Below are 26,617 nucleotides of genomic sequence, written 5' to 3'. Positions count from 1 at the left end.
TTTCCCCTGTGGGACATGACTCCCAGGAATGAGCCTCCCTGGTGTCAAGGGATTTCTACCAAGCACCAGCTGGTGCTGCAACTAGAAAAAAACACTGAATAAAAGGGGGAGAAAGGTAAAGACAAATGAGTTTATATGGCTAAGAGACTTCGAAGTGAGTCAGGAGGTCATTAGAGGGGTTTCACTTATGTATATCTCAGCAGGATCTCAGAGAGAGCCAAAGTAGATATGATCCCAGTAGTGATGCTCCTGAGGGCTACAGAGACACCAGGTCCTACAGTCATGACAGATGGTTCTGGAGTTCACTGCCTTGCCAGTGGGCCCTACTTTGGAATTTGTGATCCTGAGTGTGATGGAGTTGGGCTCAGATGTGACCTCTCTACACATCTCTTCTGTCACTTTCACTGAACCTGTGGTTGGCGCTAGGGTTGGTGTATGCTCAGGACACTTGAATCTCTGGACTGACTGTGTGCCAGCTGAACCCTGAGCCTCAGCAGAGTTGCAGCACCTACTCTCTGGTTTGTTGGACTTGCACAGGTCGGCTAACAGGGAGGTGGGGATGCTCAACCACCACACCAGGGAACCAAGAGAATCTACAACTCCAAGCAGGAGAATTCCATTCTTCAGCCATGTGGGATCTCCCCCTCTTGAGTTAGAGGCAGAGTGGGCATTGCCATCCCAGGGTCCTCACGCTGGAGCAATAAAATATGGATGAGAGTGGAAAAAAATTATGAAATTATTTTTGCCTAGAAAATAATTATAGAAAATATACAAAATCCAGAAAATATAAAGAAAATTAATCCTGTCAGTAAATATAACCAATATTTGTCATTTATATATGTACATAATTTAATGAATTTGGGGTTATATTTAATGTCCTTTTATATCCTTTTTTTTGTTTTTATTTAACATTACATTTCATTAATATTTTTCAAAATACAGTATTTTTTCATATATACATATTATAATAATGTATATAAAGTCCCTAATTTTAGACATTCAATGGTTTCCAATTTTTTTGCTGTACAAATAATACTGTGACTTTGGATGAATTGTATGTTTTATTAATCAGTGTCAAAAAAACAACAAATTGTATGTTTTATTAATATGTATCAAATAAAATTAATTTGTTTAAAAAAATAAATAAAAAATAATGCTCTTATGAACATCATTTATATAAATTACCTGGAGCATCTCTGCTTATTTCTTTTGGACATACTTCCCAAAAAATTATATTTTTAGGATTCTTGATATACACAGCCTAATTGCTTTCCTGAAAAGTTACCAATTCCTATGCCAAAGCAGTGCACACTGTGAGTATTCCTAGCAGGTGTTAGGAAAGAGTAACTTTCTAAATTTAGAAGCAATAAAAAGAAATAACAAGGAAAAAGTAATAGAATAAACATAAGAAATTTTTACACATTAAAAACTAACAATAGAAAAAGCAAGGAGGACAAATATTGTATGATTCTACTTAAAGGAAAGACCTAGAATAAGCAAATTCATAGAGATAGAAAGTAGATTAGTGTTACCATGGGCTGATGGTTGGGGAACTGGGGAGTTTTTGCTTAATGGATAAAGAGTTCTGTTTTGGGTTATGAAATAGTTATAATAATGGAAGCTGGTAATAGTAGTTCAATTAGAAAAGTAATTAAAGCCACTGAATTGTATACTTAAAAACAGATAAAATGGCAAATTTTGTATTACATGTGTTACCATAATAATAATAATAAAGCAAGGCATATAAACTAAGGAAAATATATGCAGTGAACAGAGCTGACTGGTTGTATTTTCCCTTTTCTAAATTACTTATTAGTAGTGTTTGTTCACTTGGGGAAAAGGGATTTTTAGTTTTTCTTATCAATTTAAATAAACTTTCATGTAACAAGAACGAAGAGAAATATCACTTATTCTGTACTATAAGCTATTTAGCACTTTAATATGTTAATTCAATCAGTCTTTCACAACCATATTATGAGATGGAGGTATTTTCTCCCATTTAATTTACTTAGTTTCTTCACCTTTAACTTCCCCCAGATCAGGTCATAAACAAGGTCGTTAAGATTTCAAATCCTATGCTCCTCTCACTATGATAATAAATGTATGTCAAATAAAAATAATTTTGAAATAAGTTAAGGACAGAGGATCAAATTACAATCAACTGGGAGCTGTTGTGGCTTAGTGGTTGAGCACCAGCCTTCCACACACAAGGTACTGGGTTCAATTCCCATTCCTGGTACCTCAAAAAAAAAAAAATTACAATCAACTAAGGCTATTCAACATGGATGTTTAGACTCAATTCATGGTATATTTTTTAAAACAGAAAAATTACTTGTTTCAAAAAATATATTGCTGTAATACTCAATAATTATGAAAAGTAAAGGAAATATGAATAATAAGCAATTAGAGTTAGCTGTAAATGTATTTGATGGTTACAAAGTAATAAAAGTTCATTTTGTTCTTCCCTTTCTAAAAATAAACAATGTAAATTTTCTGTTGCCAAATCTCAAATTGAGTTTAGTAATAAAAACTTCAGCTTATCATCAGACTATAAAATATAGTAGTTATTATAATAGATGACTTTTATTTTTAAATATATCAAAAAATCACTACCAACAAAATTAATTTAAGATCATTGCATTTCATATGAAGAATGTTTAAAATGATCACCTTGACAGAAAATAGCAATACACAGAAACACAAAGAATCTATCACAGACAACTACACAGTATTCTAATATCATATACAAAACCTTACAACTAAAAGTAGCTCCAGTAGTTTATCAAAACTAAGAGCAAATACTACCATTCAAACATTGAAGTGAAATATGGATTTCAAGGCAGAAATCTAGAAACTGAAACAACACAGAAGTTTGAGATCTCTACTATGATTTATCCACTTTAATTACCTAAGAAGCACAGAATGAAGAGGAAGTCAAAGCATCAAAAAAGTACATGAAAATGAAAAACTCTAAAGAAATACAAAAAGCATCTATAAAAAATATATGTGGCCAAAGTATCTATTCTAAAATTAGATCTTCTAAAATAATTTTCAAAGCCACTCACATGGAAAGAATAGCTATTTTACCTAGGACAATTTCTTAATGTAACTGAGCCTTGATTTCCTCATCTGAAAAATGGGACTAAGAGTACCTTCCACAAATACTATAGTCTGAATGAGATATTAGTTGTAAAGCACTTGGTACAAGGTCTGAAATACAATGGCCACATAAATGTTATTTGTTAACATCACTATTAACATTATTATAATAAAATATAATTTGACTATCAAAAAACTAAAAAAAACATAAGATTAAGAATAAGCAAAAGTTGGACCTCTTTTTAAGGATTGTAGCTTGCTGAAAAGATGACTTAAATCAGGGTTCAATTTTGTTAATTTTGTGATTGTTTAAAAAAAAAGTCATCTCTTAGACGTACATACCAAAGTATGGGTAAAAATGACACACTATCTGAAATTTGCTTCAAACTATGCCAGGAGTTCCAGAAGTAGGGGAGGTAAAGCAAACAAGAGACTAGATTAAACAAGTATGGCAAAATGTTGGTAATTACTGAAACTGGATATAAGGTATACAGACATTCATTATATTACTCTCTTTACTTCTATATTTGAAATATTCCATAATAAAAAGTAAAAAGACCATCTAAAATGTTCAATTTAGAATAATGTGTTCAAACATTTTAATATTTTCCTAATTCTAATAAGTGGTCATTATTTCCAGTTTTCCTTCAAAAGCTCTTAAACATATCATGCTAACTTCCTAATCAAAATGCACTAGAATTTTGTGAGAAACATACCAGGAGCTAATATATATTTGTTAAGAGAATGAATGACTAAATGAATGGCAGGATCCTTCTTCTTCAAAAATGTAAAAGACTAAACATCTGTGCCAAAATCCTGAGTGTTAATGGAATGATTAGATTCACCTTAAGAATTCTTTGAAATGTTATGTGTGCAGTGAGTGGATAGCATAAATCCATAATATTAAATATTTAAAATCTACATATATAAATCCTTCTGAGTTGGGAAGAAATATTATTTCTTAAAGAATGAAATTCTCTAAACATATGCATTAACAAACAGTATTCCTTTATACATACATTACTTTTTTTTTTAACAAGTTATATAAAGCATAAAGACCATAATTAAGGTCTAGGACTAGAATAATTTAAAATAATTTTAAACTAAGATGGGAACATACAGTAAGGGAAAAATCTACAGATGTTTATTATAAAGACACCTCATTATTAGATTCTGACAAACCACAGTTAAGCAATACCTGCCTCAGCAGCATACTACTGTATGCAGTTACAGAAGAAACACCTGCTGGTCTCATCACTCAACAATGTCAATAAAATAAGGAATTCAAAGTACTGTAAATATAGACAACTATGTATACAATCACTATCTGAAAATTATAGACATGGCCTAAGAAAGTCTAGAGGCAGAAAAATAAAAATCAAAGACCCCCAAACCAGGCCAAATAGAATATCCCTAAGCCATTATTATGCCCTGCCACTTCACATTCCAAGATATATAAATATATAATTTTTTAAAATTTGCACAATTCCCCTCCATGAATCAGCACCCAAACCAATCTAATTGATCAGGAACATACTGATAGAACAATACTTACAAAGTTTTTGAGATGCAAGTTGTAGTGATTGACCCCACAGCTTTCTATCTTGATTTTTAAGACAGTCATTGATGAAATGAACTGCAGGTATAGCTTTGTGCTGAGCATGTTTTAGCAGTTTTCCTGCCTTCATACGATCTAGTTCTTGCACAACAATCCAGGGAATTATCAACACAACTCTGTCAAAGTCTAAAAAATAAAAAGATTTCTTAGAAGTAAATAAATATTTATTAAGCTACTAAATTGAAATAACATAGGGGAATTCAAAGTTTTAAAGTACATAGTCCCTACCTTTAATGAAGTCACAAAAACAGAGAAACAACACACATAAAAATGGAAATTAAAAACAAGATATAAGTGAGAAAACAATGCTAATAAAAATAAATGCCTCTGGAGGAAAAAGAAAAGCTAGTTTAGACTGCTAAATTAACCTGTGAAGGCTCTCTTTTTTATTGAAGCTGATTAAGATATATATAAAAATGCTTAATAGTATATTCAAATGTGAATACCACTACATGTTAGTATAAAATATCAGCTCAAGGAAGAAAATTAGTCAGTAAATATATTTTGTAAATACCTGGTATTTCTGTTGTCTTCAAAATTTTAACAAATTTAAGATGATTCATCAGAATATTCGTGTCAATAACAATTAGAAGCTTTTTGTCTGAAGCAGGATTTGCTATAGAAAAAGGGCAAAATTAGGATTTCCTGATAGTTGATAACAGACTTACATAATAACTAAAATTTTGGTATCATAGAAATTTTTATCTTATTCTCGAGAGAAGGAAATCCTTTAGACAATGAAAACAAAAAACTGCTTTTATTCTAATTTTTGAGGGGAAGAAGAGCAATCAGTGTTGGGTTTTTTTGTTTTGTTTTTTTGTTTTTGATGGGATTTTTTTTTGAGGTACTGGGGTTGGGGATTGAACCCAGGACCTTGCACGTGGTAAGCTAGTATTCAACCACTGAGCCACATCTGCTCCCCAGCAATCAGTGTTTAATTAGTAGAACATTATGAATTGCTTATGGGTAGATTCTAAATCAAAGCTGACTTGTCCCTGGCACTATGTTTCTAACCCATGTCCTGTATCTTGGTAGTTGCACACTTAGGAATTATAAGCTAATTTTAATATACCCTGAATGAACTATAATTGAAATGATAAAACATGTGTAAGCCATGGAAATGCTATTACCAGCACTCTTACTGTTCATAGAGGCATTGTGAGGATCAGATAAGTTAACATATGAAAATATTTAGTAAGTTGAAAAATGTGGTGTGAGGATTTCTGGGAAAATAGGGTCAAATAAGGCAGACAAAGCTCAACTCTCTTACATAAACCGCTGAAGAAGGGTGAAGAGCTGGTCAAGGGAGCTGCTTTGGGGGTCAGCAGGCCAGAAAAATGTGGCACATTCTCCAGGAGGGTAAGGGACAGAAAGAAGAAAAAACCCAAAGAAAACCATGAGTTTTCTCTAGTCCCCATGGCCAAGAACAGCACCCATCCCCCAACCTGAAGGAGAATAATCTCAATAATGCCCGTGGTTCACTGCAGCTGAGAGGTAATAGATGTCTTCCTTCCTGGGAAGAGGGAGGGTGCTGCAGAGGGCAGTGAGTGAGTGAGTAGTTTCTCTTCAGTGTGTTTGGCTAGCAGAGCCTGCTTTAAATCTCGGCTCTGACCAGGTGAGAATCCAGGCAAGTGGAGATTGACAGGGATACTCCTGTGGGAAAATTTGCTGATGAGCATCATCTGCTGGCCAGCCACGGAAACTGAAAGGAGAAGAAAAACCTTTTGGAGGCCCTTGTCCCAAATCCCTTGGATTAATAGGATCTGTGCCCCATTAGTGAGTCCCTGGCCCTATTTTGATAACTTAAGCTGGAAAATTTGAAAGACTTACAATAAGTTAAACCAACAACCAAAGAAGAGCCATGAAACAAAACCACTTGGCAAAAAAGAAAAATAGACCATCAGAGAATTCACCAACATATTCAGATACCTAGACAAATGCAAAAAATTACAAGTCATACTAGGAAACAGGAAGAGATGGCCCAGCCAAAATGAACAAAGTGAAAATATTGACGAGACTCAGGACTTAAGACAACTAATCAATGATAATGATACAAATCTCCTAAATCAATTCAAGGAGTTGAAGGAAAATATGACTAAAGAGACACAGGATATTAAGACACTGGGGGAAGGAGATTTGGCCCAATGGATAGGGTATCTGCCTACCACATGGGAGGTCCAAGGTACAAACACAGGGCCTCCTGACCCATGTGACGAGCTGGCCCACATGCAGTGCTGATGTAAACAAGGAGTGCCGTGCCACATAGGGGTGTCCCTGGTGTAGAGGAGCCCCCACACTCAAGGAGTATGCCCCATAAGGAGAGCCGCCCAGCGTGAAAAAAGTGCAGTCTGCCCAGGAATGGCGCTGCACACAGAGAGAGCTGATGCAGCATGATGATGCAACAAAAAGAGACACAGATTCCGGGTGCCACTGACAAGAATACAAGCAGACACAGAAGAACACACAGCAAATGGTCACAGAGAGCTGACACAGGGTGGGGGGAGGGGAGTTGGGAAGGGGAAAGAAATAAATAAAAAAGAAGACAGTGGGTAAGCATAAAGAACAATTTGAAAGGCTTCAAAGAAAAGTAATAGAACTTATGGGAATGAAAGACAAAATGGATGGGATTAGAAATACAATAGGGGCATATAACAGCAGATTTGAGTTGGTGGAGAAAAGAATTAGTGAATTTTAGAATCAAGCATCTGAACTTGAAAAAACATGAAAACAGAAATAGAAAGGAATGGAATAAATGGAAGAGTTTCAAGGAACTGAACAACAATGCAAAACGTACATCCATGATATTGATATCCCAGAAGAAGAAAATGGCAAAAAGGGAGAAAGAATACTGAGGAAATAATGATCAAGAACTTCCAAACCCGTATAAAAGACATAATTATCAATATCCAAGAAGGAAAACATACCCTAAAGAGAATAAACCTGAATAGACCTACTCCAAGACACCTACTATTCAAAATGACAAATATCAGAGAAAAAGGGAAGATTCTGAACGCAGCAAATGAAAAGCAATGCATCACATACAAGGGAACCTCAATAAGACTAAGTGCTGATCTTTCATCAAAAACCATGGAGGCAAGAAGAAAGTGGTATAATATACTGAAAGAGAAAAACTGCCAACCAAGAATTCTTTATCTGGCAAAACTGTCCTTCAAAAATGAGGGTGAGTTAAAGGATTCACAAACAAGTATTCAACACCAAATTTACAAGAGATACTAAAGAGACTGCAGCAGCCTGGAAGAAAAAGGCAAGAGTGAGAAAATGTACAATATGGACTATAGTTAGTGGTAATAGTTTGATAATATTATCTCAAAATCTGTAACAAATGTTCCACAATGTGGTGAGCTGGGTATGTTGGTGAAGGGTTGCGGTATGGGAATTCTACACATGTGCACGATTGTTTTATAAGTTCACAACTTCTTATATTAAAAAAAAAAACACACAAAACAAAGGTGAGAGACTTAGAAAAGAGTGTAGAAATGAAGATGAGAAAGGATAACTTAAAGGGTAAAAAGACAGACAAGAGTAAGATAAGACAACAGAAAGCCAGAAGATAAAATGGATGAAGTAAGTAACAATGAACGTTAATGGATTGAACTCCCCAGTCAAAAGATACAGACCGACAGAATAAAAAAACTATAAGCCATCTATATGCTATCTACAGGGGATTCATGTCAGATGTAAGACACAATCAGATTGAAAGTGAAAGTTTGGAAAAAGATATTCCACACAATAGTAACTAAAAAAACAATATGAAGTAGTACTAATATTGGACAAAATAGATTTTAAATGCAAAACGATAAGAGATGAAGAAAGTCATTATATACTAATAAAAGGGCAATTCACCAAGAAGAAATAACTATAATAAATACTTAGGTACCCCATCTGGATGCCCCAAATACATGAGGCACATACTGACAAAACTGAAGGGAGAAATAGAAGCCTCTACAAAAAAAGGTTGGAGATTTCAATATTCCTCTCTCAGCACTGGATATGGAATCTAGACAAAAGATAAATAAGGAAATAGAGAGCTTGAATAATATGATAAATGAACTATACCTAACAGAAATTTATAGAGCATTACACTTCAAAACAGCAGGATATACATATTTTTCAAGTGTTCATGAATGCTTCTCCAGGGTAGACCAATGTACGGCTCAAAAGACAGGGCTAAATAATCTAAAAAAACTGAAATTATACAAAACAGTTTCTCTCATCATAATAGAATGAAGCTGGAAATCAATAACGGACAGAAAAAGGGAAAATCCACATATATGGAGTTTAAATAACACACTGCCACAGTAAATATTGCCTCATGTAGCAGGGCCCTACAGGGCTCTAGAGAAACATAGACACTACAGGCAGGACAGGCAATTTCAGTCAGTGGCTCTTACCTTGGAATATATGCTCTCCAATGTAACAGAGTTAGACTCATTTATAATTTCCCTACACATGGCTCCTCTGCCCCTTTTATTTGAACTATAATTAGCACTCTACTTGTTAAATATATGTCCCAGAGAGTTAAATCTTCGGTCCATTCATACACCAGGTAAGCCCTGAATCTCAGCAGAGTTAGAACACCTACTCTACAGTTCACCAGATCACTCAGAACAAGTAACAAAAAGATGATGATGGACAACACCATGCCAAAAAACAGAGTATCCACAGGGCCCACTGGATGGAATGGAGGAGAGTATGGGCCATGATGTGGACCATTGTCTATGAGGTGCAGAGGTGCCCAAAGATGTACTTACCAAATCCAATGGATGTGTCATGATGATGGGAACGAGTGTTGTTGGGGGGGGAGAGGGGGGGTGGGGGGGTGGGGTTGAATGGGACCTCACATATATATTTTTAATGTAATATTATTACAAAGTCAATAAAAAAAAAAAAACTGAAAAAAAAAAAATGATTACTAGAACTGGTAGATTTAGCTAGGAAAAGAGCCATCTTGAAAAGAATATGGAGTTGTTAAAACCAACAAGTCAAAGTTACAGGGAGACAAATTTTTTAATACTTAATATAGAAAGAATTTTTCAGTAAGTAGTACAATATCTAAGAGGCCGCCATAGAAAAAGATGAGTTTCATAGCAATGGGAATTTCTTTAATCTACCCTGAGAGTCTATGAATCTATAAAAATTCCTTAAAATCCCAAAAAAAAAAAAAAAAAAAAAAAGAGTATCCACAACTTCAAGCAAGACAATTCCATCCAGCTACACATGGAATCTAAGCCCCTCTCAGTCTGAAACAAAGTGGGCATCACAACCCCAAAATCAAGATTGAGGAATGAACAAACATAACGGGGGAATCCAACTATGGACTAAAGTAGATTTATTATTATTCTAACAACAGAAGAAGTTTTATCATTCATATAAAGGTAGTGGCCAGAGAGGTTCTGAGAGGAGAGAGTGGGAAGAATAGATGTAACATGAGGAATTTCAGGGACATTGCAATGATGGATACAGGCCATTATACATTTTGTCAAAACCTATAAAATTGTGCAGTGCAAAGTGTAAACTATAGACCATGGTTAGTAATAATGCTTCAATATGTGTTCATCAATTGTAACAAATGTACTACACTAATGAAAGATGTTGTCCATGGGGAGGGGGTATGGTATATGAGAATCCACTATATTTTTGATGTAACATTCATGTAATCTAAAGCTTCTTTAACAGACTCCAGCACCTACAATCTGATTTATTGGACTTACCACACTCAGCTAAGATGGAGTTGAAGAAGGACAATCACCACACCGTGGAGCCTAGAGTGATTACGACTGAAAATGGGAGGACTGCATCCAGCATCCATGTGGAATCTGAGCCTCCTCTTGACATAGAGGTGCAATGGACACAACCAATCCAATGTCCACATAGAAGAGGTGGCATGGAATTGGGAAAAGTGGACATGGTGGACGATGGGTATGGGGAAGGGCAGGAGGAGATGAGAGATGGAGGCGTCTTTGGGACATGGAGCTGCCCTGGATGGTGCCTCAGAGGTAATCACCGGACATTGTAAATCCTCATAGGGCCCACTGGATGGAATGGAGGAGAGTGGGGGCCATGATGTGGACCATTGTCTATAAGGTGCAGAGGTGCCCAAAGATGTACTTACCAAATCCAATGGATGTGTCATGATGATGGGAACGAGTGTTGTTGGGGGGGGAGAGGGGGGGTGGGGGGGGTGGGGATGAATGGGACCTCACATATATATTTTTAATGTAACATTATTACAAAGTCAATAAAAAAAATTAATTTAAAAAAAAAAATAAATAAAGCTTCTTTAAAAATAAAAAAAAAATTTTAAAAGATGAGGTGAAACTGAAAAAATAAAATAAACTTATGAAATTCAGCAAAAATAGTACTGAGAGGTTAATTTATAGCCCTCATTGTTACATTAAAAAAGAAAAACTAAAAGACCTAACTGCACACCTGGAAAAACTACAAAAAGGACAGCAAACGAATCCCAAACCTAGCTGAAGAAAAGAAATAATAAAGATCAGAGTAGAAATAAATGAAATTGAAAACAAAAATATATATAATTAAAACCAAAAATTGGAAGTTCAACAAAATCCACAAACCCTTAGCTAGACTGACAGGAAAAAAAAAGAGAGAAAAAACATAAATAAATAAAATCAGAAATGGGGGGATGGGAAATTACCACTGATCCTGCAGAAATAAAAGAGATTATAAGAGGATACTATGAACAACTGTATGTCCACAAACCAGACAACATAGATGAAAGGGACAAATTCATAAAAACACACAAACAATCTACACTGACCCTCAAAGAAATAAAAGACCTCTTTAAACCAATCACAAGTAAAGAGACTGAAACATCAATACCCTTCCCAAAATGAAAAGCCTATGACCAGAGAGCTTCACAGGTGAATTCTACAATCATTCAAAGATGATCTAATAAAAATCTTTCTCAAATTCTTCCAAAAAATTAAACAGGAAGGAACATTATCAAACTCAATCTATGAAGCCAACATCACCCTAATCCAAAACCAGATAAATATACTATCAAAAAAAAATTACACACTAATATCTCTTCAATGAATATAGATGCAAAAATCCTCAACAAAATAATTGCGAACAGAACCCAAAAGCACATTAAAAGAATTATACAGGGAAGCAGACATGGCTCAAGTGATTGGGCTCCCGTCTACCATATGGGACGTCCTGGGTTCAATTCCCAGGACCTCCTGGTGAAAGCAAGCTGGCCTGCACAGTGAGCTGGCCCAAGCAGAGAGCTGGCCCATGCGGAGTCTGGCCCATGCAGTGAGCTGGTCTGAGTGGAGTGCTGGCCCACCTGGCAAGTTGGCCTAAGAGGAGAACTGGCATAGCAAGATGACGCAACAAAAAGAGACACAGAGAAGGACAATAAGAGATGCAGCAAACCAGGGTGCTGAGATGGTGCAAGAGAATGGGCACCTCTCTCCCACTCCAGAAGGTTCCAGGATTGGTTCCCAGTGCTACCTAAAGAGACGACAAGCAGACACAGAAGAATGCACAGCAAATGAACACAGAGAGTAGACAATGAAGGCTGGGAGCAGGGGGAAAGAAATAAATCTTAAAAAATAATAATAATAATTATATACCACGATCAAGAGGTCTTTAACCCAGGGAAGCGGACTTGGCTCAATGGATAGAGCATCTGCCTACCACATGGGAGGTCTGCGGTTCAAACTCAGGACCTCCTTGACCCATGTGGAGCTGGCCCATGCACAGTGCTGATGCGCACAAGGAGTGCCATACCACATAAGGGTATCCCCCGTGTAGGGAAGCCCCACTCACAAGAAGTGCGCCCCATAAGAGAGCCGCCCAGGGCGAAAGAAGTCCAGCCTGCCCAGGAATGGCACTGCACACACGGAGAGCTGACACAGCAAGATGATGCAACAAAAAGAGACACAGATTCCCAGGCCGCTGACAAGAATAGAAGTGGACATAGGGGAACATGCAGCAAATGGACACAGAGAGTAGACAACTGGGTGAGGGGGAAGGGGGAATAAAAAAAAAAAAGAGGGCTTTAACCCAGGTGTATAAGGGTGTTCAACACAAGAAAATCAATTAGTGTAATATATCACATAAATAAACTGAAGAAGAAAAACCACACAATCTTCTTGATCGATGCAGAAAAGGCTTCTGACAAAATACAGCATCCTTTCTTGATAAAAAACCTCCAAAAGATAGGAACATAAAGAAGCTTTCTCAACATGGTAAATTGCATATATGAAAAACCCACAGCCAACATTGTAGTCAATGGTAAAAGACTGAAACCTTTCCCTCTGAGATGGGGAACAAGACAAGGAAGCCCACTGTCACCATTGCAATTTTACTGTATTGTACTAGAAATTCTAGCTAGAGCAATTAGACAAATATCAGCAAATATAAAGAAAGAAATAAAAGGCACCTAAATAGGAAAGAAAGAAGGAAAACTGTCGCTTTTGGCTAATGATATGATACTATATCTAGAAAATTCCAAAAATCTACAACAAAGCTACTAGACCTAATAGATGAATTCAGCAAAGTGGTAGGATACAAGATTAATACACAAAAATCAGTAGCATTTCTATACACTATTGATAAGCATTCTGAGGAAATCAGAAAAAAAATTCCTTTTATAATAGTAATTAAAAGAATCAAATATTTAGGATAAACTTAACCAGTGACATAAAGGACGTGCAATCAGAAAACTATAAAACATTGCTAAAAGAAACCAAAAAAGATGTATATAAATGGAAGAACAATCCACGTTTATGGATTGGAAGACTCAGTATCATTAAGATGTCAATTCTACCTAAATTGCTTTACAGAGCAAATGCAATCTCAATAAAATACAAACAGCCTTTTTTGCAGAAACAAAAAAGCCAATTATCAAATTTATTTGGAAGGGTAAGAGTCCCAAATAACCAAAAATGTCTTTAAAAAGAACTAAGTTGGAAGACTCTCACTTCCTGACTTTAAGTCATATTACTTAACTGCAGTGGTAAAACAGCATGGTACTGGCATTAATACAGATATTGGTCAATGGAACTGAATCAAAAACTCAGAAACAGATCCTCTCATTTATGATCAAGAAATTTCTGACAAGGCTGTCAAGCCCACCCAGCTGGGCCAAAACAGTCTATTCAACAAATGGTCTGGGAAATCTGGATAGCCATATCCAAAAGAAAGAAAGAAGACCCCTATCTCACAGTTTTTACAAATAATAACTCAAAATGGATCAAGGATTTAAATATAAAAACAATAAACATAAAACTCCTAGAAGAAAATATAGGGAAACATCTTCAAGATGTTGGAGCACGCAATAGTTTCTCAAACCTTATACCCAAGCATGAGCAACAAAGAAAAAAAAATAGATACATAGGACCTCTTCAAATTAAACACTTTTGTTCTTCAAAAGAATTTGTCAAGAAAGTAAAAAGGCAGCCTACTCAAAGGGAAAAAATCTTTGGAAATCATATATCTTATAAGGGCTTGATCTCCATGTTATATAAAGATATCACTCAACTTAACAAAATGACAAGCAACCCATTAAAAGATGGGCAAAAGATTAAACAGACATTTTTTTAAAGTGGAAATATAAATGGCCAAAAGACACATGAAAAGATGTTCAACATCACTAGATATTAGGGAAATGCAGGTCAAAACTAAGAGATACCATTTCAAACATCATAGAATGACTATTACTTTTTTTAAAAAATCAGAAAATTCCAAGTACTGGAGAGGATGAGAAGAAACAGGAACACTTCTTCACTGTTGGTGGGAAGGGAGAATGGTGAAGCCTCTCTGGAAAATAGTTTGGCAGTACTTCAAGAAGCTGAATATGGAACTGCTGTGTGATCCCAAAATCCCATTACTAAGAATATATTCAGGAGAACTGAAAGCAAGGACACGAACTGACATTTGCACACTGATGTTTGAAGCAGCATTATTCACAACTGTTAAAATACGGAAACAGTCCAAGTGTCCATCAACCGATGATAAACAAAATGTGATATATATACACAATAGAATACTATTCAGCTGTAAGAAGAAATTCAGGATGCAAGTGACAACGTGGATGAACTCTGAGGACATTATGTTCAGTTAAATAAGCCAGACAAAAAAGGATGAATATTGTATAGTTTCACTAATATGAACTTAAATACGATGAAAATTCAGACATGTAAACAATAGAGTATAGGTTACTAGGAGATAGAATGTGGTTTGAGAATAGGGAGCTGATGCTTAATGTACACTTAGTATTTTTTATTAGCTTGACTGTAAAAGTATAGAAATGGGTACAGTTAATGGTAACACAGTGAGTATAACTAACACTGCTGATTTAAAAATGTGATTGTGGCTGAAAGGGGTAGTCTGTGGACATGTCAATTGAAAGGAAACTGGAGAAAAATCTAGAGACTGTGTAACAGTGATTTCAGTGGTATATGAAGATTATGGTTAATAGTATAAATGTAAGAATGTTCTTTCATGAAGTGTTAAGAATATGGTGATACACAGAAAATTACAACTAATGTAACTTATGGACAACAATTAATGGTAATATTTTTGCAGCAATGGCAAAGAAGATATATCAATGATAAGGGACAACAATGGGGGTAGGTATAAGGGAGTATGGAATTTTTCCTTTTGGAGTCATGAAAACATTCTAAAATTGACTAAAGTGATGACAGCACAACTCTTATGATGAAAATGAGAGCCACTGAATGTACACTTTGAATGGATTATACAATGAATGGGATTGTATAACACAGTAAATCCTGTGGTGGAAAATGAACTGTAATTAACAGAAGAAATATGAAGACATTCTCTCATGAACTATAACAAATATATAATACTAAAACAGGGTATTAGTAATCGAATGGATTGAGGGAAAAATACACCAAATGTAAGATATGCGTTAGTGGTAATATTTTGATAATGCTCTTTTATAGTTTATAACAAATGTTTCAAAACAATGCAAGGTGTTGGTGATGGGGTGATGTATGGGAGTGCTGTATGATGATATGCATGCTTGTTTTTTAAGTTCTTAACTTTTAATCTACACTTAATGTTAAGTATATTCATGTATGAACTATATGCTTCAATCGAATTTTTGAAAGAAAAAAATGCAATGTGAACATAGTGTAACATTACTATTTATAAATACAATAGAAAAATGTATGCTAATTAATTCTGAATAAGCTCTATCATTATCTACTCCCAGAACAAAGAATGATGAAAATTTGAGTATATAAACAAGAAACTTACTAAAATAATGCCTTTGAGCAATTTGCATTAATTCTGATCAGTGCCTTAAATAGCTGAAATTGTTACAAGTTATGATTAAGACAAAGAATAAAAGACAACTCATAAATCTGATTGCTGCCTCTTGGCAGAAAAAGAGAAAATATATGTAAGAGACTTATGTGACATATATAAAGCAAATGATAAGACAAAATATTACACCATATTCCTACAGCTAAAAGAAATATACCATTATTTATCATTTCAAATGAGCAAATTTTAACATCTTTCTTCTATTTGTTGTAAGAACTGAATATTGGCATATTAATTGTTAAGAAAACACAGGTGATTGTAAACATTAACATACAGGATATACCAGCAGAAGAATGTACATCATCTTCTACCAAGTCAATTTCCATACTCATTAACTCTCCAGAAAGTGGAACCATGGGTAAATCCACACTTTTTCTTACACGTGCAGTATGAAGCTCTTCTACAATCTGCATCTAATTGTAAAAGGCCCACAATGAAATGTTTTGAGTTATTTACTCTGTAGATTAATAAGAGGAAGAAAGCAATTAATTCTTAGTTAATTCACATAAGATGAAATGTTAGTGAAAAGAAAAAATTTTACCAAAATATGTAAGCACCTTGGTAAAAGAATACAGATCTGTAAACATACACGTAGTTTTAAAAACAGTTATTATCTCTGTAACCTTAAGCAAGCAAAACTTTAACTACTTTGCTCATCTACAAAATAGGAATATTAAATAATTTCTTTTAGGACTTCTGAGGAGATTAAATGAAATAAATGATACAAAGCATTATACATAATTCCTGATACATAGTAGTAGACCTTCAAAATAAATTAATTTTCCATTTCCTTTCTCCCTTCAAAGAACTTTAGGAACCAAATATCTTTTTATCTAGATGATGAGTGTTCTTCCTAAGATTTCCAAAATAGTTTATTACCACCAAAAACTGAAACTTAGCTCTTAAATACTTCTCACTTCAAGGAAGTACTTCCCTGATATATCCTGATGCAAAGAAATGAAAATATATTCTAGCTTTAAAGCTAGAAGTGAGAAATCTTTTATCTATGAAGGAGCACTGGTTCAAAGACAGAAAAGTACAAGTGACTATCACAAATAAAAAATGATCAATATAGTTAAAAGTCTTCTTTTAATTAAAAACAACAAAGTATTCTGTGAATCTAATTTTAATTTTGGACCAGGGAATATAAGATTCTACCCAATAATTCTATGATGGCCAATCAAGAATTTATGGCTTGGATATACTCATAGTGGCAACAATTAAAAACCACAGTAGGGGGGGTACTGGGTTCCTGGCCAGTGGTGCTCTGTCGTGGTCCCTAGGGGAGCAGCGACAGTCTCCCAGGTACAGTGGCGGGGACCGGGAGGGAGTGAGGGTTCAACAGTGAGCCCCTGATGCTAATGACTATGCTTGTGAGCTGATAAACCTAAAATAAGAACAAGGCCTAGAGCAACATTGTGCCTGGGAATTTCCTCCTGTCAGCCTTCATGTTACTCAAATGTGGCCAGTCTCGAAGCCAAACTCAGCATGTAAATGCAATGCCTTCCCCCCAGCGTGGGACATGACACCCGGGGATGAGCCTCCCTGGCAACGAGGGACCACTATCAACTACCAACTGATGATGCAACTGGAAAATGACCTTATACAGAAGGTTCAATGCGGATCAGCAGAATATCCATGTCTACATAAAATACCATGACTTTAAAATGCTGTTTGACCTAAAGTAAGGGGGAAATGGAAAGGAGAAATGAGTTTATATGGCTACGAGTTTCTAAAAAAGAGTCTGGAGGCTGGCAGAAGGATTGCCCTCATGTACAACTAAGCAGAGTCAGAGAGACAGATAAAGCAGATACAACCCCCAGATATTGGTTCCTTTGAGGGCTAAAGAGACCCATGGGAGTTATGGTCATGGCCGATGAGGTTAACTACCAGGGCAGATGGCCCCTCTTTGGAAATGGTGTTTATGTGTGATGAATCTGGACTCAGATGGGATCTCCCTTCATAAGACTTTCATACTAATGTGCTGGAGGTGCAGTTAATGTTGGGGTTTAAGATATATTTAGGGGATTTAAATCTCTGGACTGACAATGTGATAGCCAGGTCCTGAGCCTCAACAGACTCCAGCACCTACAATCTGATCTATTGGACTTACCACACTCAGCTAAGATGGAGTTGAAGAAGGACAACCACCACACCATGGAGCCTAGAGTGATTACAACTGAAAATGGGAGGATTGCATCCAGCATCCATGTGGAATCTGAGCCTCCTCTTGACATAGAGGTGCAATGGACACAACCAATCCAATGTCCACATAGATGAGGTGGCATTGGATTGGGAAAAGTGGACATGGTGGACGATGGGTATGGGGAAAGGCAGGAAGAGATGAGAGGTGGAGGCGTCTTTGGGACATGGAGCTGCCCTGGATGGTGCTTCAGAGGTAATCACCGGACATTGTAAATCCTCACAGGGCCCACTGGATGGAATGGAGGAGAGTATGGGCCATGATGTGAACCATTGTCTATGAGGTGCAGAGGTGCCCAAAGATGTACTTACCAAATCCAATGGATGTGTCATGATGATGGGAACGAGTGTTGTTGGGGGGGGGAGAGGGGGGTGGGGGGGTGGGGTTGAATGGGACCTCACATATATATTTTTAATGTAATATTATTACAAAGTCAATAAAAAAAAAAAAAAAAAGGAAAAAAAAAAGAATTTATGGCTTGGAAATGCAGCAATAGGTAAAAAGATACACATGCACACACTGTCATTTTCATTGAATAATGTTTTCATATTATTGCTGATTTTTTAAAATGAGGTTAAAAAATCTTAATATCATGTTTTATTTTAGGACACCCTAGACATAAACATGCAAAAGCATGATAACATTAAGTTAAATTCTGATAATTTATGGACCACAGGTTCTTTACTTAAAACAGATTTCCTTATTAGAAACAAAGACAAAAAGTGATCAAGTAAATGGAAGTAGTTTTCCAAATAGTTTCTGATATTTCCAAATAGTTTTTCAACACTTCTGAAAGTAGAGATATCACTGTTATTTTCTTATTATCAAGGTTTTTAAATCATTATTTTTTATTAAAAGAATTAACTTAATTTCATTTAAAATATTCAAAGAAAACAAGTAAAACAGTAACCTCTTGATCAGTAACTTCTTGATCTGTATCAATACTTTCAGGTGACACAGAAGAACACAGTGCTTCAAAACTCTGAAATAAATATAATTTCATTAGTTAAGAATGATACATATACCCTAGAGCAGGACTTTTCAACCTTGATAATATTGACACTTGGGACTTGGGTAATTCTTTTGTGTGGGCTATTCTGTGCACTGCAGGATGTTTAGCAGAATCCCTCACTAAATGTTAGTAGTACTACTCCTACTCTGAATCATGGCGATCAAAAATGTCTCCAAACATAGACAAATGCCCCCAGATGAGAACCAATGACCTAGAATAAAAAAGTCCATTCTATTAAGTCATGAAAAATGGTAGAAAATCTTTAGGGTTTACTAATTCTTAAATACATTCCTAAAAATACTCATATTCTAAGACTAAAACCACATGCCACCATAAAAAATAATAATAATAATAAAATTTTTTTATGACCAAAAAAAAAAAAGAACCAAAGGAAAAGTAAACAATCTGGCCTTCAGTAATTGGAAATATTAATCCAGGAATAGCTGAACTATTTCTTTCTAAAAGTGACAAGATAAAACAACAAAGATACTTGAGGATTATAATATGGGGAGGAAAAGACAGAAAACCACACAATTCTATTATAAAAGAGGTTAAAGTACCAGAGGTTCCATGTTTTGATTTTTGTCTTCTAGCAGAGATTGAAAATCTCCCTACAAACTATAACTTTTCACTGGCAGTTTTGCTGTGTGAATGAGACCTTCCCCACCCTCAGTAGATAGGGAGCTTAGCAAAAGCACCACTGGACCAAGTCCTCTTCCAAGACTTCTCCAAAACAACTTCAAACTCATATGTATTCTACAGAAAGTTATTTATGATATAAATTACAGTCCCTCTTTAAACAAGTATATCACATAGAAAAATGCCCTACTAGGAATTCAGCTCCTACCCTTACTTTCCAACATCAAACTCACAGGATATAAAGCCATACTTAACACAAATATAGGTTTGAAATAGCTTTACTATTCCATGACCATGTGCTTTATAATCCCTTCTCCATCTGACTTGAAATTTCAGTTGATCTTTAAGGTTCTCTTAAACTAAGAAGTGTCAAGCAAGTTAGACATGATCACAATTTCCCCCCACTCATGACATTCTAAATCTTGTTTTCTTCCTTAGGTCACTACTGTCCTTGCTCATTTTGACCACAGGCCATTTCCAATGACTTCAGTGAATTTTCTGTTACCCAACAATCCAGACAATTACATGTCAATTGTCCCTGAAAACTTCTTTTCTATTACAAATGAAAGTCTTATGTACATTTAACTGCTTGTCTTCCCCTACCATGCTTTAAAAGTTACTAAAATATCCTTTAAATGTTCACCATTAGATACAAGGAGGGGGATAAAACTTTTGCTGGAGATGACAAAAGGGAATAACAACAATGAGGGTAATAATGATTTTATCTACTGCAGTGATTATTCTGAATTGAAAATCTGACTGTACTGCTTCCCTGGTTACATTTTTCCAGTGGCTCTCCACCATTCACAGAACACAAGTCGGTTCCCATGAGACTTAAAGTTATCCATTGTCTGGACCATGGCTACCTCTCAAACTTCCTTACTATAGATTTTAAACACATCTCAATTCTAGTCATCCTAAACAACTTAAGCGCACATGTAAACCACTTCCCTATCCCCAAGCAAAATTACAACTGTGTGCCATTATACACAATTGCCCTCTATCTTGTTTGGACAGCACTTCTATTCCTTGCTTTACTCGTCCTTCAAGATGGAACTTAACACTCTCCACCTTAGTGATCTCTTCCTAAACCCACCCAAAGGTTTATACTAACACCGCATCCAATTCTTAGGGCTGTAATATTTATTTCACTGTACTGTAATTATATTTGTTTACAGACCTGCTTCTCTGGGAACATCCTGAGGGTAAAGATCATTTTATTAATCTCTAAATTCCTAGTATCTAGAAAAGTGTCTGATATATAATAAGTACCTTTAATGTTTAATAAACTAATGAATTCCTACTTCACAAATTTATAAGGATTAAGTGGGATAATGCATATAAAAGTGTTCTATAAACAATAAACCTCTAGAACATGAATTTACAATGGTTGCGGAAGAGGTACAATCTGAAAGGGGGCTCTACCAAAGATCCATAAAACCTAAGAAACAAAAGTTATTTCCTTTTTTAGGAAAGCATAACAAGATTACTAAATAACAGGATTACTAAATCCAGAAAATAGTTATTTCCTTGTAAAGCACACTCATCACTTCAAGAAAATAGTTATCCAGTAAGGAATTAGTGAGGAAAACAAAACAATGAACATAGCATTAAGATAGCTCATTACTGTAAATAACATGCTCAAGATAATATATTTAAGATTAGGACAATATTTATTTGTTGCCAGTATCTAAATGGCTTAAGGTTGGATAATGCTGCTAACTAAGGAAGAGTTTATAAAGAGTTTTATTCCAGTAGCAGAAAGAAGTCATGCAAAAACTCTTTCACTGACAACTTAATATTGATGCTTAATTTTGGTTTATGCAGTAATTACACAGACAGGTGACTGAAAGACCAGAACAAACTACAGGATACACAACAGGGATTTCTCATGCTGTTTCTTAGATAAACAGCAAAAGGGAGCACCAAGCAATCAACACAATGATTATCACTGAACATACTGGCAAGTTCAAGTTCTTCTATTCCATTCTACTCTAGAGGACTGCTTATAACACCTAAAAGAAAAACTGGCAGCTTTTTCCTATAAGAAAGAAGAAAAAGAAAAAATATTTTCAACTCTTTCCCTCTTTGGGCCCCTTTAAGTTTACTTGAACTGAAATTGCTCCCTCTTAAGCTCCCTGGCCTCCAGAGATAGTTATAATATCTTCATTTTTCATAAGAAATAGCATTCCACTACAATCTACAGTCTTAATACCCAATAGCAAGAAAGGTATACAACCTCTGTTTATAAGAAATCTCTCATCATTTCAAAAACAGATTATGTGGTCCTCACGAGCTATTTTATTGCAATGCCTGGCATATATGACACTCAAATAATTTGTTAAAAAAATATTTGGAATATTAACCTCTGAGTGTTCCTGGGGTTAAAAATTAGCTTAATGGACATTTACAACTGCTTCTTTTGAAAATGACCATCAACAACTGCTTCTTTTCACATTTATATATATTCCCTTCTCTTCCTTAATAATTGCCAGGATATCTTCCTAAGGAGGGTGGGATTAAAGATGATAAAAACAAAGGATCCAACATCTATCTTCATGGTAAATTTAAATCAGTATACTCTGCGCATTATCAGAAATCAAAACACAAATAAATATTAAAATTTTGCTCAAACCTACCTTTGTCATTTTATACTACCTTACCTGAATTAGATTTTCACTAGAACTTGAACAATTACTTTCTTGTTGTTCACAATGATATTTTTCTTTCCATTCATGAACAGTTGGCGTATATGTGGAATCTGAAAATAAATGTTCATTTTTGTGCCTAGTCACATTTAATGAAACCTGGGAGTTTTCCTGGCATTCTTGGTCCTTCTGAACAGTCTTAGACTTGTTTGTCTTTGACCTGTTAGAATCTAAATTGAAGACATTTTCTTCTACAAGCTTCTGAAGGGTATGAGATTTTAATGGGATTTTAAAACTGATCTTCTTTCTTTTAGACTCAAGTGGTTCCTTAATTACCTCATTGGAATTATAATCCTGAGAAAATTGATTTCTCTTGCATTTATCCAATACCCATTTTTCTGAACTGTCTCTAAATTTTTTGGACTTTTCTTTCTTGAGTTCTTTCATTTTCTCCTTCTGAGCAAGTAAATGAGGCCTTTTTTTTTCACTTGCATGGCCTTCACCTTTAGGTTTCATATCTTTGGAAATCTTCGGCATGCTAAGGGTTTTAAATCCATCGTCAAGTTTACCCCTAATGTTTGTCAATTTAATATCTTTAAGTTTAAAATCTACACATTTACTTGCATCTGTTTTACTTCCATTTGAAGAAGGACTCTGTGGAATAGTTTTATTATCATTTGAATATGGTGCCTCTTGGAGTTTTACAGGTCCTTGAGATGAAGAGCTGATTTTTGGTCTCTTTCTTAGAGTGTCAGGCTCTACATTCACTCTGTAAAGCAGAGAAATATAGGTTACGTTACAATTATACATATTGTTGCACTGTATAATTTTAGTTAGGGTATAAAAAAATTTAGCTGACAATAATCATAAAAAGTAAGAAATGGCCACATTACGAATGAAGTGGATGGGAGCAAAAGTGGCTCAAGTCACTGGGTTCCTCCCTCAGACATAGGAGGTCCTGGGTTCAATTCCTAGTGCCTCCTAAAAAGAAAATGAGCACACAATGAAAAGACACAGAGAGCGGACAGCAAGCACAAAACAACGAGGGGGGTAGGAACAAATAAATAAAAATAAATCTTCAAAAAAACAAAATGAAGTGGAAAGGATTACCCAATAAATGGCATTGGAATAACTGACTATTTGGGAAAAAAATCAATTCACAGCTTTTTATAATACATACAACATAAATTCTAAATGGATTAAACACTTAGGCATAAATAATTATCATAATTGTTATAGTTCACATTAAACCATTAAAAATCAGAAGGAAAAAATATGGATATTTATCTGATTTCTTAATGGAAAACTTCCTAAGCTTAACAGCAGTGGAAGAAATCACAAAGGAAAAACACTGATAATATGTGACTATTTACTTTAAACACACATTTAAACACAAACACTGATTTTAGCATATTAAAAATAATAAAATTTTAAAATTAGGAAATGGTATTTGCTCTATATGTGAAAGCTTATTAGCCTTAGTACATAAAGAGCTCATCAAAAACTACTAAGACTCTAATATAGGATAAAGCAGAAAATTAATGAAAGTGAAAACAGAAATGACTAGGAAACATTGAGGGGGAAAAAAAGTATGACCTTCCTTGTAATCATACACATGCTAATTATAACAACATACCATTTTTCCTCTATCGAATTAGCAGAGATTTAGAAAATAACATTAAATTTTGGCAAGGGGTTGTAAAATGGACCCTCTCATATGTTGCTTGTCAAAGGGCAGAATGATATAACTGTTCCACAAAGGAATCTGGCAATATGAATTAAGAGCTCTAGAAAGGTTCACATTCTTTGACTTCTTAGTAATTCCCCTTGTACAAATCTATGCAAAGGTGAAAAAAAATCTCAGAAATGAATAAAAAATATTTAATAAGGTGTTCAACTCAGGATTACTTATAATAGCAAAAAATCAGGTTAATTGTTAAAATTCTGGAGATTAAGAAAAATGTCATGCATTCATGAGATGAAATATCATAACCATTTTTATTTTTCTTTATTTATTTTTTCATTTGAAGTAGTATAGTCATTTGAAATGATGTTTATGAAAAGTTTTCAACATGATAAACCACAATCATATATTGTTAAGCAAAACGAAAGCAAGGCACAAATTTGTCTATATATAATAGTACAAAGACCAGAAAGAAATGTGCTAAAATGTTAGAAGTAGCAATGGCTACTTTACCTGTTTAATAAAAGTAGATTTAATTTTACAGTCATTAAGAAAGGAAATTTTTTCACTCAGACACAATCTATTCATTTATATCAATAAGTTCCCGAGTGCCTTCTAAGTGTTCACTGAAGAAGTAGCGGAGGAAATATCATGTATACTCCTTACCCCCAAATAGCTTACAGCCAGGCAGGGGAGAAAGAGATGGTAAATAAATGACTTCTCAAATAGTTAAATATGGAAGAGCAAACTATAAACATCTCCGAGTTTTATAGGAATTTCACCTGAGTATTCATCTGGTTTTGTTTTCTTTGCTGTCTCTTTCCTACACAAAAACTCCCTATCATGATTTAACTGATAGTATGCAACAATAAAACACAAGTTTACATTGTAACAGGACTTTCTAGTTCTCTGAGCATTTTCCTATGCCTATATTATTTGTTCTTCACAATAGCCTGATGTATATTTCATAGCAATCTATGCACCATAATCTATATGGTCATAATTAATGAAAAATTAACATTATAATACATTTTAAAGACAAACAAAATTAAATCTTAAAATTACTCCCGATCAACTGGTTTTGCCAAATGCCATATTGAGATAATGCAGTTTTATATTTGCAACCCATTATATTAAATTGTGAGGTCTTTTTAGTTTTCAGGAAATACTTATTTTGCATGTATGACTCAATGCTAAAAACAATATTCAGTTGAAGCTGAACATCACCATCCTAGATCAAACTCCTGGGATACAAGTATATACGTGAAATTTTATGAAAAATTAACTATTACTATAATTTTAAAACCTAATAAACATCACTTTAAAATATGACATAGCACAAGAATAGTAATTCCTCAATATCATCAGCTGCTAGATTGCTCCATTGGTCATCATAATGCATATTTAGAAGACTAAAGTTGACACTCACTTTCAACTTAGGTCTACAGAAAAATAAGGTATTTTTTTTACAAATTCTGCCAATATCGAATACTGCTTACAGCAATATTGTCATCTCTCCAATAGGTAAGTGAAGTAAAAACATCTCTTCTTCAATTCTTGCACTTAAAGATTTGGTCAATGGTGCTGATGCACTTTTGCTGAAGAAATTTTACAAAGTGAAACAGCACTCCATGAATATTTTCAGAAGCAGACTTAAGATTATTACCTTCACGTATACTTTTATTGTAAATATATTTATATGTATTTAAACCACAGATCCAGAATTGAGTTTATAAGGCAATATAATTGGCATTCAGGATAACAAAATTCTCTCTTATTTTTCATCTACCTCTCAGCTGTCAATGCTTGCAAATCAATTTCAGCACCTTCCCTGGAAGTTGAATAAATAGGGATTTTTTTTTTTTTTTACAGAAGATGCAATATACCAGATAAGAAACACATACAACATCAGGGCACATGATTTTGTTTACCTGGAGAAGTAAACAACAGGAAATGAACTACTTTCCCTGTAAACAACCAAAAAGTTGTTAGAAATCCTACATAGTTGCTCTTAGTGTCTGCAAAGTAGAGTACTATAACTTTCTCTTGTTCAAACAACCTTTTAAATATATAATAGCTCATATGTCATACTGTTTGAATATTTTTATAAATAACATAACAAGGCAGTTCTAAAATACATTGTATGCTATAAACTTTGTCTTTGGCTAAAGGAAATTTTCACTACAAGTTAAATCTAGAGTAATTGGCAATATTTGATAAGGAATATTCATATTAACAATAAATCCAAATGACAGGTCTTATTAGATATTATTGATATTGTTACCCTGATTACATATGATAGTAATCATACATGGGTTCTGACATTAAAACGTTGCTGAAGTGGTTTTTAACTATTCAGTTTCCCAAG

At 34.7% G+C, this 26,617-nt stretch overlaps 1 protein-coding gene across 8 annotated transcripts in view; it reads right to left on the bottom strand.

The window, feature by feature from the left end:
- SWT1 (SWT1 RNA endoribonuclease homolog) overlaps window positions 1-26,617 on the bottom strand; it is a 213,281-nt gene that overhangs the window by 172,613 nt on the left and 14,051 nt on the right. For 7 of the 8 annotated variants that reach the window (XM_058274866.2, XM_058274868.2, XM_071207612.1 and 4 more), the window contains 5 exons: window positions 22,581-23,334; window positions 19,177-19,248; window positions 16,338-16,476; window positions 5,232-5,333; window positions 4,655-4,843 (listed from right to left, as the gene is read on the bottom strand). In XM_058274866.2, the coding sequence (XP_058130849.1) occupies window positions 4,655-4,843; window positions 5,232-5,333; window positions 16,338-16,476; window positions 19,177-19,248; window positions 22,581-23,334 (1,256 nt within the window). Of the gene's footprint in view, window positions 1-4,654; window positions 4,844-5,231; window positions 5,334-16,337; window positions 16,477-19,176; window positions 19,249-22,580; window positions 23,335-23,458; window positions 23,547-26,180; window positions 26,217-26,617 lie in introns of those variants that run through there. The other variant, XM_071207615.1, reaches the window with a different exon arrangement.

The sequence above is a fragment of the Dasypus novemcinctus genome, chromosome 13, assembly GCF_030445035.2.
Source record: "Dasypus novemcinctus isolate mDasNov1 chromosome 13, mDasNov1.1.hap2, whole genome shotgun sequence".
NCBI lineage: Eukaryota > Metazoa > Chordata > Mammalia > Cingulata > Dasypodidae > Dasypus > Dasypus novemcinctus.
This window is presented reverse-complemented; position numbering and strand designations above follow the sequence as displayed.